At 31.1% G+C, this 17895-nt stretch overlaps 2 protein-coding genes across 3 annotated transcripts; one reads left to right on the top strand and one right to left on the bottom strand.

Moving 5' to 3' along the window:
• Positions 1-4324: 4324 nt before the first annotated feature.
• LOC108335655 (zinc finger protein VAR3, chloroplastic) lies at positions 4325-8989 on the top strand. Of its 2 annotated transcripts, XM_017571725.2 has the most exons (6): positions 4326-4770; positions 6934-7051; positions 7191-7528; positions 7630-7761; positions 8031-8129; positions 8243-8989. In XM_017571725.2, the coding sequence occupies exons 1-6, from the start codon at positions 4448-4450 to the stop codon at positions 8751-8753; spliced, it is 1521 nt and encodes a 506-aa protein (XP_017427214.1). In that variant the 5' UTR covers positions 4326-4447; the 3' UTR covers positions 8754-8989. The 2 variants fall into 2 exon arrangements, with proteins under 2 accessions (XP_017427215.1, XP_017427214.1); XM_017571726.2 differs by lacking the exon at positions 8031-8129 and having other exon boundaries at positions 4325-4770.
• A 3486-nt stretch (positions 8990-12475) lies between these two features.
• On the bottom strand, positions 12476-16019 carry LOC108335656 (1-aminocyclopropane-1-carboxylate oxidase homolog 4). Its single transcript, XM_017571727.2, has 3 exons — positions 15436-16019; positions 13154-13528; positions 12476-12835 (listed from the first exon to the last, which is right to left on the bottom strand). Exons 1-3 carry the CDS (start codon positions 15997-15999, stop codon positions 12584-12586), a joined length of 1191 nt encoding a protein of 396 aa, XP_017427216.1. The 5' UTR covers positions 16000-16019; the 3' UTR covers positions 12476-12583.
• Positions 16020-17895: the final 1876 nt, after the last annotated feature.

The following is a 17895-nucleotide window of genomic DNA, read 5'->3' as shown; positions in this document are numbered from 1 at the left end:
TGTAAAAATTATGCAATTACAAGCCAGCGACGTCGTAAAAGATGCGGTGAAATTTATCTAATTAACTTTATATAAGAATTATATAGATAAAATGAAATAGAAGTGTAAATTTTATCAATATTATTATAAATCATAGAAGAGGGTAGTATCCTTAACTAAATTTATTAAGAAGGAATAATGGAGTGATGTTTTTGTTTTTAAATATATTTGGTATATATTGTTATTATATACATTTAAACTAAAAGTAAGAAGAACTACATTAGCAATCTCTTCTTAAGGGAGAAAGTGATTTTCCCAAATGATTTATATGTATTGTTGGGTTAACACATGGTATGATAAACTTATTAATGCTTTGATTTTTATTTGTCACTTTAATTTTTACTTTTTATTTTTTGGTTTTCAAATCTTTAGAAGCAGTCAATTTGCATAACTCAACAACAACCTTGGGCTGTTTAATAGAGTTATCAATTATTTTTGGTTTGAAAATTGAGTTAAGTTGGATTAGTTGACATTAATTTTAAATACCAAATCCAAATAAATCCGAATAATAACTAGTCCCTTGTTTATTTAGATGTAGTTAGAGTTGAAGGAAATGAAATAAGAAGGAAAGAGACAAGATACAAGCAAGCAATAAAGCAATAAATGTTCATAATTAGGTTGAAAATTAGGGAAAGAAAGAGAAAAGTTATTTTCATGTTTTCCCACCATAAAAAATTAACATTTTCTTTTCATATTGTTGGAATGATTTTTTATAATATAATTTAAAGAAAAATAGTTGTATACTAGAAAAATATGGTATATTAGAAATTGCATTTTAGTTAATATATAAATAAGTTTTATCATTTTTCTCTTTTCACAAAAAATGGAAATTTAATCTTTCCTCTTTGTTATTCCTTCATTCTTCTTTATTCACTGCTCATATTTTCATTCATAGATAAAATAAAGCATAATGTTAAAATAATGGTATATAACTATTCTTATGTGTAAATACTATATTCAATATATAATATAGAGGAGCTTATACATATCTTTGCCCATTACACATTTTGACCTCTGTGTTCACATGCCGTGCAGTTCATCCTAAACTTTGTCTACAAGCATCTTTTTCCCATTTAATAACAGTAGATTTTTCCTTTGAATATATATAAAAAAAAACTTAAATATATTTCTTAATCTTCAAAAACAAGTAAGTTCTAATTAGGAAAAATATGTTTATATTTCTTCTACTTTGTTGGTCAAACTTAACTTTGATTCTTGTATTTTCAAATTGATTAATCAGTCCTCTATTTTTTTTCTGTTTCAAAATATGTAACGTTAATCACTTTTACAGTTAAACTCAGCATTTAGTAACGATTTTGTACTATTTAAAATTAAAATTACATTTCTTAAAAGTATCAAGGACTAATAATTAATTTTGAATCTCCAATACAGAAACTATGATGAAATTACAAGGAAAATTACGGCATTTTTTCTTTAAGTTTGAAGTCCCATGACGAGGAGGAAAATTAAATATATCTTATCAACAAGAATTTGAAAGATGAATTTACTATTCATTATTCACTATGTCTATTTTAAAAAAACAAGCTCAGTCGAAGTGAATCTCGATAAGGAAAACTGGAATATCATTGTTCATGTTGTGAGATTATAGTTTGTTCAAGATTATATTAAAAGCAAATTTCCATTTTGAATGGAGATTATCCTCCAAGACAAAAAGGTAAAAGAATACAAATTCTTCACAAATTATTTAGTCTTCAAAACTGTTATAACTTACAATATCATATATGAAAATCTGAAAGCAGAATGTGTTATAACCCATGTTTCAGTAAGACGTATACTAATATAGAAAATCCCATATGAAATTTGTTACTACCGAGGGCGAACAACCGACCGGAAAAGGTTTAGACAGTGCCGAGCGGGTAGAAGCAAAGCTAATATATCTGATCGGGTGTCTCAGCCTGATACGTTCGATCGGATCTCTCAAGAGCAATACGACCGGTCGGGCGAACACCTAAAACTATGGGCTGGAGACAGCAGTTGAAGGCTCATGAATGATTAGTTAATAAGGTAACGGTCATTGTCGAGTATTTAAGATGCGCATTGAAAGCCATTAAAAAGTAAATTAATGGGTAATATTCTCTGAAATCATATAAATAGCAGTTAAAGGAGAAGGTAAACTCTCTGTTTGTGATAATTACATAGACTTGCTAAAGCCCATTCTGACTTGAGCGTCGGAGTGTTTGCTGCAGGTTAACCCATTTGCGTGGAGAACGAGCGTGAGGAGAGCGAAGGAAGAAGAACCGATCGGACAAGGAGGAGTGTTTCCGGGTGGAGGCAGCAGGAGTTTTCCCCAGTCCCATTCAGCAGAAACAAAATTAGTAGGGATAAGGATTACTTCATTTAATCAATCATTTAGTGTTTCATGTAATGGTAGTTGTTATAGAACAACACATCACCGTTATAAAATAAACTTTCAATTTCGAATGAAAGTTATTTTAGTTGGCTATAACTTAGTCCCAAAAACAAACGCTACACACATCCATTTTTTCTACCATGGGTTGGACACTGACTATTTAATTGCCAAGTTTAATTATTACCCTTTGACAATATCTTTTTGAATCCATGTTTTGTATTTTGACAATATCTTTTTGAATGACTTAAATAATGTTTGGTTTTTAAAATACCGCTTCCGGCCATATGCCTAAAGAGTTTAAAGGCCTCATTGATAAGATTTATATTTTCAAAGTTGAGTGCAAGAACCACTCTTCCATATTTGATCAATCATTTAGAGTTAAAAAGGTTTGCATGACAAAAATGTTTTGATATTTTGGTTATTTTGAACAAGTTATTTATTCTTATTCAATGTTAATTTCAATTATGTATATTTTGAAAGTGGAGAGAAGTCTACAAACTAAACAAATTATATGTCCTGTGATAGCATTGTAGAGGTATTTCAACGTTACGGAATCATTATTTCAACCACTTTGTATGTACTCAATCAATTTTTAATGTTGTTTTTCAGGATTTGTTGACCAACTTTACTGAAGAATCAGCTGATACTCATCTTGAAAGTTTAACAACATAGATATGATTGTGCATTCCTTTAAGAGAGATTTTGAAAATTCTTTGCTGAACGAGAATTCACCATCGAAGATGTTGAGAAGAAATGTTAAAATTGAGAAGTGACTTTTGTAATTTAAAGAACATTTGTGTTTTTGTACTGATTAACAATTTACTTTCAATGTTTTTATGTTCTTGGTTTTTATCATATGGGCAGAACTTACTTATGTTAATTTTGATATGTAAGACTATGATTCTGTACTTTAATTTATATGTTTTTTCTCAATTTAAATTTTTGAAATTATATATTACTGGTTGAATAAGTGTTGATATAATTTCATGTTGTCAACACTAAATTGATGCCAGCTGTAAGAGTTTGTAATGTGTTTGAAAAATCTTAAACCTAAGTTTAGATGAACACTAATACATTTAAACCCTAAAATGAACTAAGACTAAAACTTAATTACAATTACAATTATATAAGGTCTACGAAGGTCACTTTCTACTATTTATAGATTCTTTATCACTAATATTTATACATTTTCTATGAGGAGGAAATTTCCTAACTCAAATAGTAGCACATTTCGCGCATCATATTATTATTTGATGAAGAATAGTAACAATAGAATTAAATCGAAAATGATATTTTAACAATTTTTTTTAATAATTTTTTGATAATAAGTGTTATTATTTTATTGATCTGTAAATTTAAAATGGAGCAATCAGACGTTGTTATAAAAAAGTTGTAAAAGAAATTATTAAAAAGAGATTTTCTGAATTAAAATAATAAAATTTACTATTACGAAAAAGAAAAATTATAGAAAAAATAAGTATAAAATACATATATTAAATGGACAAAATATTAAAACTTTTTTAAAATGTGATAGTTAGAATTAGAACTGTCAAAACGGATAATTCGGTCAGATTCACTGGTTTACTTAACTTTTTTTCATCTTCTTCTTCTGAGATTCTTATAACATATTACTTTGATAGATCAAATTGAAACAATAATAATTGGATCAATTGATATAAAAATAAAATAAAATAAAAGAACTCTATTATTATATATTTTAAGCTATCAAACATAAAATAATACTACAAAAGCTCTACTACGAAATAAAAATTAATTAATTTACTTAATTTGATTTTAATAAAAAAAACAGAATTTAAATAATTAATTTAATTTTAATAAAAATAATAAATGGATTGGTAAGTAAACCCAACTCATCAACCTCGCATCAAATTTATTTTTTTTTTTTAACCCAATCTTGTTGAAACCCGTCTCTAATTTGATAAAGGTTTGAATCTATTTTGACGGTTAGGATACAACCCAGTTTTGGAAGAGTATATGGAACCAAAGTGAAGCTGGTGTGAGTGTGAGAACCATAGTATGCTCCGAAACCTTTGGAAACGTTGTTGTAGCCGACGTTCGGGTCCCACGTTGCTCTGCTCCTCACCTTCTTCGCTGTTTCACAGTGGCACCTGCGTGGAGGAAAACCCTGAGAGGAGAAGGACAATCGAAGAAGATCCCTCGCTTCAGATTTCGCATCCTTGGCCCGAATGGGTCCAACTCATCAAATGGTTGCTCCACAAGGGACACTTTCTTCACGATGAGGGAAACGTGTTTCGCAACACTGCTTTGGGCGCCAAAGATTGCAATGCCATTCGAACCGCGTGCCTCAATTTCGGTAGAGATCACTTTCATATTTTAAGGTAAAGCAGTGGTCTTTGGGTTGATTGTTTATTATAATTTGGATAATGCTAACTAATAAGGATGCTGGAGGGTTTCACAAAACAAAACAAAAAATGTAATATACTCTCTATTTTTAGTTGGGGTGTTTAATTATATTGTTATGTTTGGGAAAAGTTTGGCTGTGATATTTAGGTTATGCTTGCAAGGTGTTTGAGTTTAAAATTCTGACAGACTGTATACTGCTAAGATTTTGTAATTGGTGGAATTGTTATCCTATGCGGTGTCTGTTATGCTACTAGTATAAAACTAGCTGGACGTGGCATTTGAGTTGCTGAGGGCAGTCCATGCGGGGTTTTTAATGGTGCTTGCAGTTGTGATTTTTGATTTTTGCAAATTTTGAATTTGTAATCCTTGATATTGGGGCTGAGTTGGCTGCAATAGGATTGCGGAGGCCACAAAAGCCTTGATGTTCTAGCTCAATTGTGATTCTCTGTTTTTACTTTTGCTACTTATCACAGCTGAAGTTCTTGTGCTGCCGTCTGTTTATGTATTTTTCTTTTTGGGAAGTTATGAATATAATAATTTAGTGGTGGAATTATGTTTGGTCAACTTACTGGACAAATTTAAATTATGCTTTGATGGTACAATGATTATGCATCCTCCTAGTCATACACAGTATTCTGGAGTTAGTTTATGTTTTAAGTCATCTTAGGTTTATCACAACATCCGTGCACGCATTGCTTGTGAGTGACAAGTTTAATTGCTGTTGAGAACCTAGAAAGTGTTTGTTATTTCCTATATTGGTTTGTACTCGTTCAAAACCTGCTTATGACACACAAGCTTTAGTTCTGTATAGTTTGATACACAATATGCAGTGACTGTCTAATAATATTTTCGTTATTGGGTGGAGGCTATGTGGTGGTGAGCTGCCTAAGATCTGGTTATTTTGTTAGGTAGTGTTGAGGGGAAATTGATAAATCTAACACTATTAATGATTCCTCTCTAATAATAAATATATCATATATCTGCCTAATTCTGTTTTGCCAGTTATTGTAAAACATATTTTAATAGTTATATATGAATGGTGACCTTGGTCATATTCGATAAGATAAATGAACTTATAAGATGATACTTATTACTGATGCTAACTAATTAGTTTCAGTTAACAAATCTCGTAACTTGGTCTGTAACCGAGTTTAATGGTATAGTAGTCAATTCATGTGGCAGATTTCAACTGGTTGAATAAGGTTTTTGTTGTCGTGATAACAAATTGGACTTTCCCCATTCTGATCACACTTTAAATAACCTTCATCGCTATAATGTTACTATTTCTTTTGGTGCATAAGAACTGGGAGTGCAGAAGGGGACTGGGTGAGCTAACGTGTATTGAACCATTGTCACACTGAATTCTTGAAAATTTCAGTTGGTGCTGGATGTGTATGTGAGTTAAAGGAGGAAAAAAGACATGCAAGGTTAGGATGCTCTGAGGATAAAATTGGTTATCGTTAATGCTATGAAGGTGTACTTTTTCATGAATGCTAGGTTTCCCTCCTGATTGAACAAAAAACATAATATGAGAACAAGAAATCATGTAGAAGTAGGTAATGAATGAAATTGATGTGGTAGTTAGTTTTTCTTACTGCAGAAAACTGCATTGCAAAATTGATATTATTTTTGTTTGACAAACATGTGGAAATTTATTGTTGAGGAGCACTACAATGTCATTTAGAACATCCAAATGAATATGAACCTAGGCATGATTTTAATTTTTTTTTTTTGTGTTAGATATTTGATGCTATGGGAAGTTTTTCAAAAAACATTATAATATCAGATACAGGAATCTGTTTAAAGGAGTCAGAGGATAACGCCACGTCTAAATGAGTTGGTTTAGGACATGAGAAAAGATGAGAGGGTTTTCTTCCAACCATGCTAGGTATCTATGAGCATGGTTTAGAATTACATAGCTGCAGATGGAGACCTCATATCTGGAATTAAGTTTGTAAGTTGTATAATGTAAGAGAGAGAGTAAATGTTAGTTCCATGCTATAGATTAGAGTCAATAAAGTTTTCTTACCGTTTATGTGGCAATATTAATACATGCACAAGATTTTGTTTTTAATTCCTTCTTTTTGTAGTGCAAAAAAATTTTCACATGAACTTATTTTTCTAATGGTTTTACTCAGATTCCTGTCACGAAAAGATATAGGAGTTACTGTGGCACTTGGATGTCCGAGCTTAGATAGGAAAGTGGTCAACTCAGGAAAGCGTCTCAGAGCATATGTGGGTATTGATGAGGGAAGTGTAAGTAATGACTTAATTTCTACTATCATTTGCTTTTGTTTGTGGTATACTTTACAAATGTCTTTCTTTTCTATATCCAAAACAGATTCTTTACATTTAACCAATAACTATAATTTTTATGTTCCCGTGATTCAATCAGGTATGCAGTTCCTGCAATTTGAGGGGGGACTGTGAAAGGGCATTCGTGAAGGCACGTGAAGATGAAGGTGGGAGAACAGTGGATGTTATGCGTATTATATTGACCTATGGCCTTGACCCAATTACTGGTTCAGTGGATAACAAACCGTGTCTTACTAAAAGGGTAGAAGATTCTGTGAGAAGACTGCTGAAAGAAATAGTAGAGCACAGTACCAAAGAGGAAAATTCTAATTTTCCAGACAGCACAGAGGTTGTCACGGGACATGTTCATTCCAATCAGCTAGGCAAGGGCAAAATAGATGTTGCAATGATGAAGCAAGGGGACTGGCTTTGCCCGAAGTAGAGCTTTGTTTCCATCTACTAATTATTCATTGTATTAAATCATATACAAGTTTCTGTTGCACTTGTTTATGTTTCCCTTTTCATCTTTCATTGGGCAGATGCGACTTCATGAACTTTGCTAGAAACATCAGGTGCTTGCGCTGTGACTGCCTCTTTGAGGAAAAAATCAGGCAATTGAAGCAGGATAACAATCACTTACCTTTGAAGAAGGGAGACTGGATATGCAATATGTAATGACTGTTAATAGAGTCCAGTTTCTTTGTTGAGTTTTTTTGTGTTGTCCTTTGGTGTGCATTTTAAAATACATTACTGTTGGTATATTAAAAAGATTTTTAATATATTTTAAAACATTAAAATACGTTTACATCGATGTATTTTAAAGGCACAGTAAAACAAAACACAAAAAAGAAATCATTAGATAATCCAAATTCTAGTATCATGTAGGTTTGTTTAGCACTGGTATTCAATTTAAAATTAAAATCAATTTGGGATTTCGCAGATGCAATTTCCTCAATTTTGCAAAGAATACAAGATGTTTGCAATGCAAAGAGAGGGCTTCCAATCGTCACCTTAATCCTGGTGAATGGGAATGTGACTCGTGGGCTCCTTTTAACCTTACTGTTATTTTGTTTCAGTTACTGTTCCAAATGAACAGTTTTCTTTTTTTTTTTATTTACTTGCTATTGAACTGACTGGTTCCTGTTTATGTAGGTGCAATTACATCAATTTCAGAAGAAACATGGTTTGCCTGAAATGTGACCACAGACGGCCTATAGTATCAAGGGCTTCAAATTATTCTCTTCAACCTCAGCAAGAAGACATAAATCACCATAAGATTGGCAAATTTGGTTCTAGTGCACATCAGGGTAATAGAAGTGGTGAAAGAAAGAATAGGAACATAGGTTCACATATGTGGAGATTTGTAGAGGACAAGAGTGAAAATCACAAGCTCGTAAATAAATCTATTGACCCTTCTGAATTTATAGATTTTCCTATTGTTGGAGGTAAGACTCAGCTGTCTGAGGTACAAAGGAGAGAAGAACACAAGACTGAGTTGCCAAATCAGTGGAGAAGGCCTCCGTGGCAAAGTGAAACTGATGATGATGAGTTTTGTTCTTCAGATAACCACAGTACTGATGATGAGTTTTGTTCTGCCACTCATCAGAGTGCTGATGATGAAGAAATGGACGAATGGTTCGGAAAAGGGAAGATTGAAAGGTAGGATTCTAGAATAGTAATCGATGACAATGACGTACACTCGATGACAATGACATACACTTTAGTTATTCGTTTAGAAAGAGGGCTTTAATCATATGTTTTTATATTTGAGAGAAGCATGAAAGTTTTAAGTTCCAGAAAATATGTAAAATATTTGAGAGGCTCTTTATAATTTGTGCTGTAAGGATATGTTGATTGTAATAACTTTTTACGGAGTTATGATTAGGGTTTATTGCTGTTTTTCAGTATTTTCAAACTAATCTTTTGTAAATAAGGGTTATAAATACCTTCTTGACCTTTGATGATAAATGCAAGTAGAAATATTAAGTTCACATTCAGTTGTATTATAAATTACCCTTATCTTTGATGAGAATCAATATGGCTGAAACTGTTTCCACATAAAAACATTGATATACAATTAGAATGTTAGATTTATTTTTTATACTTGAATTACTGAAGTTTTAAAAGGAAATTTAATTTTATAAAAATTTGAAATGTTTTATCATAAAATATATGATGTGAATAGAATTTTTCTTTTCAACATATTGACATTTTAAAAATTTATGAGATAAATTTGATTATTTAAAATTATAAAATTTCAAATTTTACTTAAAAATTAAGAATTTAAAATTGTTCGTACTCTTTTCTTTCTAAGGTTGTGTTTGTTTTAGATAATTTACAGTTGAAAGAGATTTTGAAAGATAGATTTGTGAGTAAGTATTGTGTGAAGACACAATATTCAAGATGAAAGAGCTCAGTCTAACAATATTTTTAGCCTTTAAACAGAAGAGCATTCAAAAAAAGAATCAAGAAGATAACTTATAATAAAAATATCATCTTACGAAAAACGTTTAGAAGAAAAGCACAGAGAAGCCCAAGCTCAAAGAGAATATATGACAAGAGAAAGAGAAAAAGTCAAGCAATACTCTCAAACTTCATTGTAATATTTGTTTACTGTTATAAGAAGAGAGAAAAGAGAAAAGAAAGAAACACCTAGCGAGTCTATAGACTATATTGTATTGAACACATATCATCTCTGAAGAGAGTAATCGTCTAAACAACTTGTAACCAATTAGTTTATTACAATTCTGAAGAGAATTAAAACACTTGTTGTATAACTCAGGCGAGTTAAGAAAATCTAGGCAGCGTATGAGAGGATACTAGGATGGTCTAGTACCAGGAGTGGCTGAAACTCAACTAGTCTAGGGTACCAAGAGTTATTCATTGATTATGGATACCAGGAGTGATGAAGAATACTGCACATCCAAGAGTGGGTTAAACTTAACTAGGCAGAGTATCAAGGGATATCAAGAGTGCCTAGGGATATCAAGAGTGTTGAGAATATTCAGTTGTAATCTTGTTGAAGATTATAGTGGAACCCTTTAAATAGAGGAGACTAGACGTAGCTCAGTTGGAATGGACCAGTATAAAAGTATCTGTGCATTTATTGTTTACTTTTGTCTCAATGCTTCTCTTATAAAACCTGCAGTTGCATATTAGTTTTGAATACAAAAGCTTCCCATACTAAACAATTATTCATTAAAAGAAATTTCTTATAAACACTATAGCGATTGTTCTTAATAGCGCGTGAAAAGAATTTATTGTTTAAAATCATTTACAATTTCGAGTGTTTAACAACTACTTCAAAAATCATGTTGTCTTTGCAAATCCTAATATGGCCTAAAACAGTCTCCTAGGACCTGGTTTAGAAAATTTAGTAACATTGTTCAACAATTTGGTATGACTCGGTGTGAAGCAAATCATTCAGTCTTTTATCATCACTTAAGTGTTGAATGTGTCTACTTGATAGTATATGTTAATGACATCGTTCTTACCAGTTGTGATAGATATGGTATCTCTTAGATAAAATAATGTCTTTGCAACCATTTTCAGATCAAAGATCTTGACAAACTTAGATATTTCTTGGGTATTGAGGTTGCACAATCCAACAATGGTATTGTTATATCTCAAAGGAAGTATGCATTAGATATTTTGAAGGAAATTGGGTTGATGAATTCAAAATATGTTGACACACTCATAGATCCTAACACTAAACTTCTACCAAAATAGGGTAAGCCTATGTCAGACCCCTAGAGAAATATAGAAAACTAGTTGAAAAATTGAATTATCTTACAGTTACTCCTCTTGACATTTTTTTCGTCATTAGTGTGGTAAGCAAATTCCTTAATTCCCCGGGAGAAGATCATTAGAATGCAATTATCCGTATATTAAAATACATTAAAGGATCTAAAAGAGGATGTTATATGGTTCTAACAACCATACAAAAGTGGTTTGTTATTCAGATGTTGATTAGGTAAAATCTCCTTCTATAGAAGGTCTACATCCGGATATTGTGTCTCCATTGATGGTAACTTGATCTCTAGGAAAAACAAGAAATAGAGTGTTGCGACAAGATCTAGTGCAGAAACATAATATAGAACTATAGCCTCAATCCCTTGTGAATTTGTTTGGCATAAGTAATTTCTTAGAGAGTTACAATGTGGAGATATCACTTAATTGACGCTTATATGTGACAATCAAGTTGCTCTTCATATTAGTTCTAATAATGTCTTTCATGACAAGATCAAACACATTGAGATTGAATGTCATTTCATTAGAAAAAAGATTGTATCTAGAGATATCAAGACTGAGTTCGTTAATTCAAGTGATCAGTTAGCAAATATTTTCACTAAGTCTTTTCGGGGGCTTACAATTGTAACAAGCTTGATACATACGATATGTACCAGTTTGAGGAGGAGTGTTTAATATATTATTTTTATCTTATCTTTATCTTTTATTTTTAGTTAATTAGTTATTATTTTTATTTGTTTTTTGAACTTAGTCCATATTTTTTCTATTATAAATAGATTATTCTATATATATATATTCAACACAAGAAAGATTAATCCAATATATAATTTTTCACTATATTCAATAGAATGTATTGCAAACAAAATCTCGTTTTGAAAAACTCATTCTAAAACAAATATTACGGAAAACTTGTTAAAAATTTATAAAAACTCATTCCAAAAAATATTATGAAAATTTTGTTTTAGAAAACTTATTTCAAAAATGTGATTCATGTGTTTTAAAAAGTTTTTTTAAAAAAATTAAATTATATTTGTTCTTACAAGGACAACTAGACTTTATAAAACCAACAGGATGTGATTTTTTCCATCGTCTGTCTTTGCCTTCGGACAACTAGTTTTCGTCTTTTCAGTCTCAGTTGTTAGTTTTGGGTGGTGAGGTGACTGTAATGATACTTCAACGCTTCAGTTCGTATTGTATCAATAGTTTGTTCTTGGACGAGTATCTAGTTTAGAGAAAAACTCATCCTTTACCTTGGATATTTACTTATTTATAACATTTTTTATTGGATTTTTTTCCCTTTAGGTGGTTAAGGAGAGTCCAAGATATCGTGATTTAGACTTTGTTTTGTGCCTAATCCTATTTAATTATATTAAGCGTTATGATTTCTCATACATGTGGGATGAGAGAGTGTCGTGAGGTTGAGGATGTATTTATAATAAGAGGCCAAGAGACCAAAGGGCTGAGAGGTTGAGAAGATGAGAGACCAAGAGGCCAAAAAGCTGAAAGGCTAAGACATAAGGAGACTAAGAGACCTAGGTACCAAGTGAACAAGAAAACATTATATATGGTGAACTGAGGGAGAAAGAACTATGGTTCAATTCATCAACCACGTCTAACCTTTAATTCAGAAACAAATAGCATAAAACAGCATCATATCAGATTAATGAACTTTTTGAAATAAGTAGTTAAAAAGTTTTTAACATTGACATATATAAACAGAAATAGGGTGGTAGGTGTGTGTGTTCATGACTTCCTGAAGAAATTGGTCAATGATTTACCATCCAACTCTTTCTTGAAGAACCTGGTCATAAATTCATTGAAGGTGAAGTCCCTATAAAGGGCTGGTTTCTCTTCTGATGTCAGCTCCGGCAATGGTCCAAAAACTCTCTCCCTATCACTTGGGTTCAGGAAAACAGCAACTGACACTCTTGCCTCATCAGAATGATTGGCTAACACTCGATGATGAGCACTCTTGTATGCTTCGTTAGAAATTATCTGACACAAAATCATGAATATCAGAGAAAGGAATCCCTGCATATATATAACCTTCTACACCTTCAAATTTAATAAACAAATTTCTTACAGTGATTTTGTAATAATAGATAAGATTTCAAACTATATCAAAAAATAATTATTACACTCAAGATTAATAAACCGAAATATACTTATCTCCTATAAACATACTAAGATTTTATTATAATCAAGTTAAAATAAATACATAATTAAAAAGATGGTTTAATAAATATTAATATACTTAATAATTATTTAATATACTATTGTTATTGTTATTAATTATTATTATTATTACGATACCTGAAGGAAATCTCCAATGTTAATAACCAGGGCTTGGGGCTGAGGCTTGACATGGATCCACCCCTGTTCCGTCTCAACCTGCAACCCCCCAATGTGGTCCTGCAGCAACACCGTAAGACCCCCTGGATCAGCATGCGAATTAAGCCCCACCGTTAGATCAGGCTGAGGGCAAAACGGGTAATAATGCCCCACCATAACTCTTCCTTCCCACAATCCCATCTCATTGAGCCTCTCCGCACCCAATCCCAGCCCCTCACTCAGCAACTCGTACAACTCACGTGAAACACGCACCACTTCCTTATCCCATTCCAGCACATCTTCTCTGCACACCTCGGGAATCTCGCTAGAGTCAGCTGCTGTGGGGGCCATCCTTATCTGCAAAATAAAAATCAAAACTCATAATTTTTCAATACTTTCGTGCTATGATTTCAGGCTTAATAGCAATTTTTGTTACAATTTGTGTTCATTATGTTCAATTTGGACTTAATTTTTTTTTTTAAATTTAGTTCTAAAGATAATAATTTGTGTTTAATTTAGTTTTTTTACAAATAACATTTAAATCCTTAACGAACAAATGTTCAGATATGCACTCAGAAAGTGAAATGTCATTTAGTTCCTAACGTGAAGTCCTTAAAAGGTAGTGAGATGAATTTATTATTTCTGAAATTCTATTTAAGATATTAGGGTTTTTCTTTTGAAAATTAATTAAGGGTTTTGAGGTCTGAAGTGTTGATCGTGGTTTGAAAGAGAAATCTCCAAGATTGGGAAGAACATCAGTGATTTGGAGAATTCTTGATTCTTCTCTGTTTTATGAGTGGTTAGGGATTTTGTTTTGGGTTTTGCGAAGTGGGGGGTGAAGGTTCAAATTGGAAATGTTAGGGTTTCTGAACTTGGAATTTTCTTTTGGATTATGTATCTAACTTGTTTTTTGGAAGGATGTTGGTTTTGGTGATCACGATTAAGGGTGGTCCTTTCTTGATCTTTTTCCATGAATTTGTGTTTTTGTTTTGAGTTCATTTGATTTGCAATAATGGGTTTTGTAGTGGTTGTTTTTGGATGCACGGTTGACACCAATGAAGGTGCTGGTAGGTGGCCATGGGTGGTGTTTCTGGGTAGTTGTTGGATGGAGAAGATGATGGAGGTGTGAAGATGGTGACTAATCGTGAGCGTGACGACGACGGTTAGGGTTATGTGGTGGCTAGGATTTTTGTGTAGGGAGAAATTAGGGTTTCTGGAGGTAGGAGATGATGATGATGTGTTAAGGATGATGTGTCATTGATTGCATGACTGTTCACGCGTTTGTAAAAAGGACTAAATTGAGCACAAATTGAACCAAAAAAAATTAGGACCAAATCAAATATAATGAACAAAAATTGGGACCAAAAATGATATTAAGCCTACAATTAATTTATTTTCATATCCCCACAAATTTTACAGTTTTCCAAAAAATTATAAAATTTATTTAAAGTTTAAAAAGAAAATAGTTTGGGTGGCTATCCACTATTTAAATGTTTTAGACAAAAAGTTATAATAAATAAACACCGAATATCAACGAGTTCTTTCAAGCTTGTAAAAAGGTTAAATTTTTCATACGTGATTTCGGTCTCAATTTTTTTTTGTGACATAGTTCTCGTTTCCTAAAAACTTTGTAACTTTAATTCAATTGTATACACTTTTTTTTATATTTTAATTAAATAGATTATGACAGTTCTCAGTGAACTTTAAATAAATATATTAAACTTAGGGCCCAAAATAAAACATATATAAATTTTAAATTAGAACAAATTTGAAAGTTTTTACTGACGGAAGATTAAATACAAAATAAAGAGACTAAAATCACAAACAAACAATTAAAAAAATAAATTGTAATTTAGCCTATTAAAAATTGCATGATTATTGTGTTTCATAACCGATAACCTAATTTTGTTAATATTAATAAAAATTATTTAATTATCACCGAAATTCCTTGTTGTACTATTCTTCCCTCAACATGATTTATTTTATGAATAAAAAAACATAATTTCAACCAAGTGGCCCAAGGAACACAAGTCCTAATACTTTTCTATTACGTAACTTAGCTCGATAGGGATGAAGATACCATATATATTGCTAACTAATAAAAATAGTTTTAATATAATGTTTACGATAATTATCATTAATTTGTTATGTGTGGTGAATTATGATTAGAAGGGTTTTCGTTTTTAGAATCTAAGCTAAAAACTCCCGTAAACATTAAAATTCAATGCGTATATAATTTAGGATTGTAAAATTATGTTAGTTACCTGGATTGTGTCGCGCCAGCTGGCAGCTTTTGATTGGAAGAGATCCACGTTTGAAATGTACGATACACCCTTCCCGATCTCCCTACGGTACACCGGCACCCTCTTTTCCGCGGGCTGCTCGTGGAACGCCTTCACCGCCGCTAGAGTTCGCCGGAGTAACTCTTCCGGGACGCCGTGGTTGACAACCTGGAAGAACCCCACCGTGCTCGCCGCCTGCCGGATCTGCTCGACCACGGCGGCACGCGACTCCTGCACGGCGGCCAGGTCCACCGTAGGAATTTCTGGAGCGGAACCGGGTTCTGCCCCGCGCTTCAGCTCCGCTAGGGTTTCTGGCGGGTGAACGAAGATAGGGGGGATGACCTTGATTCCCGAATCGATCAAACCTTTGACTCCGACCTTGGTTTCGTCGAACTCCTTCACCGCTTTCGCGCGATCGTAGGGCGCGGCGGCGTGGACCGCGGTGGCCACCGGCGATGACATAGGGAAGAAGCGAGAATAGGAATGGGTGAAGGGTCTGCTTGTTTCTAGGATGTTCAAATTCAGTGAACAATGAAATGACAACATTGAAGTGCAGTTTTCTCACGCAGTGACAATATATAAAATAACAAAAATAGTACTATTTTAGATAAGTCAAGAAACTTGAATAATTCCGGGCATATTTTTATTCTAATTATATTTCTTCTTTACACAACTCAAAAATAAAATATTAAATGAAAATTTCATGTAATTAAAATAATCCGTTAACGGGAATTTTTTATTAATGACACAGAAATCATTCTTAATTTCAGAAATAACACAATAAACATTATATTTACAACACGATTTTTATTATGTTCAAAATTTAGATTTTGAAAATAGAATTCTTAATGTTATTTTAGGTGGTTTAAATAAAAGGGTTAAATATGTTTTTGATCCCTTAACTTTTAGCGAAAATTGGAATTAGTCCCTCTTCAAAACTTTGGCCTAATTTAGTCCCTAAACTTTAGAAATGTGTGAATTTAGTCCTTTTAACTAAATTTTGTTAGGTTTATTTGATGTTTCAAGTGCGTTTCATGATAGTATTTGAGTTGTTTACATCGTTTGACACATTTTTGCTTTAATGTTTACTGGAAAATGTGTTTAAAACATCAAATAAAGTTAACAAAATTTGGTTAAAAGGACTAAATTCACACATTTCTAAAGTTTGGGGACTAAATTAGTCCAAAGTTTTGAAGAGGGACTAATTCCAATTTTCGCTGAAAGTTAAGGGATCAAAAACATATTTAATCCTAAATAAAACTATAATTTAGAACTCTTTCGGCAAGAGACGCGAATTTTGTGAATGAGTTTAGACTTTTAATTTAAGTAATTTTTTTTCATTTTTTACTTTAAAATCTTTTTCACTTTTTATTTTCTTTTCTTTATAATATATGATTTAAATTTATACTTAAATTTTATCAATTATTTATTTTTTTTAATAATCAATATATATATATATATATATATAATTTAGTAATTATAAAAAAAAATTAATGTGAATTTTGTTAGAATTGATTTAATATTTTTATATTTTAACTATACTTCATAGTTCTTTTATGGTGTTTAAAAATTTATCACAGTATATTACATATTATTTTATTAAGTATTATAAAATTTACTTTATAAAAAAAGTATAAAAATAAATAAATAAATTATAATCAATAACTATATATTCATTTAATAAAATAATAATAAATATAATATAAAAATATTGACTTAAATATAATAAATTTATAATAAAATATATAATTTTATATGTATACAAATGACATAAATGATATATTAGTAATGTTAAATATTTTATTAATATTTATATTAAAGTTATGATTTATATATAATGATAAGCATATATAAAAGTTTATAAATATAAAATTATTTTTTTAAATATTGTAATAATATATTTAAAATATAATAACTAATAGTATAACTTGAAACAAAATATATATATATATATATATATATATATATATATATATATATATATATATATATATATATATATATATATATATATATAAATGAATGATATGAAAAGTTGAGATAAATTAATATTAAAAGTAGTCCCATCTAAATAATGTCCTAATCCCATTCACATGAGACTTTTAGGATTAGAGCCTTAAAAAACAAAAAAAAAAAACAATTGAATGAACTAACAAAATAGAATATAATTTTAGAGATATCAAGATCAATAGAACATAATTTCATATGAGAATGCCTAAATGATACCCTTGTAAACATCTATGCACTCGTGAAATTTTGGAAACATTAGTAATACTTAACTATAATAGAACCAAATTAAGTACATAATAAGTCAAATAAGTTTAATAAAGTTGAAAGTGTGTAGGTAAGAAAAAGTAGTCTTTTCTTAGTGTTTATACCTAAACTTTGGAAAAAAAAATATGTATTTGTGGATAATCACATTAAAATTCATTTCGAATATTT

This window comes from Vigna angularis, chromosome 10, assembly GCF_016808095.1.
Source record: "Vigna angularis cultivar LongXiaoDou No.4 chromosome 10, ASM1680809v1, whole genome shotgun sequence".
Lineage (NCBI taxonomy): Eukaryota > Viridiplantae > Streptophyta > Magnoliopsida > Fabales > Fabaceae > Vigna > Vigna angularis.
Note: the sequence above shows the minus strand (reverse complement) of the source record. Positions and strands in the feature narration are given on the sequence as shown.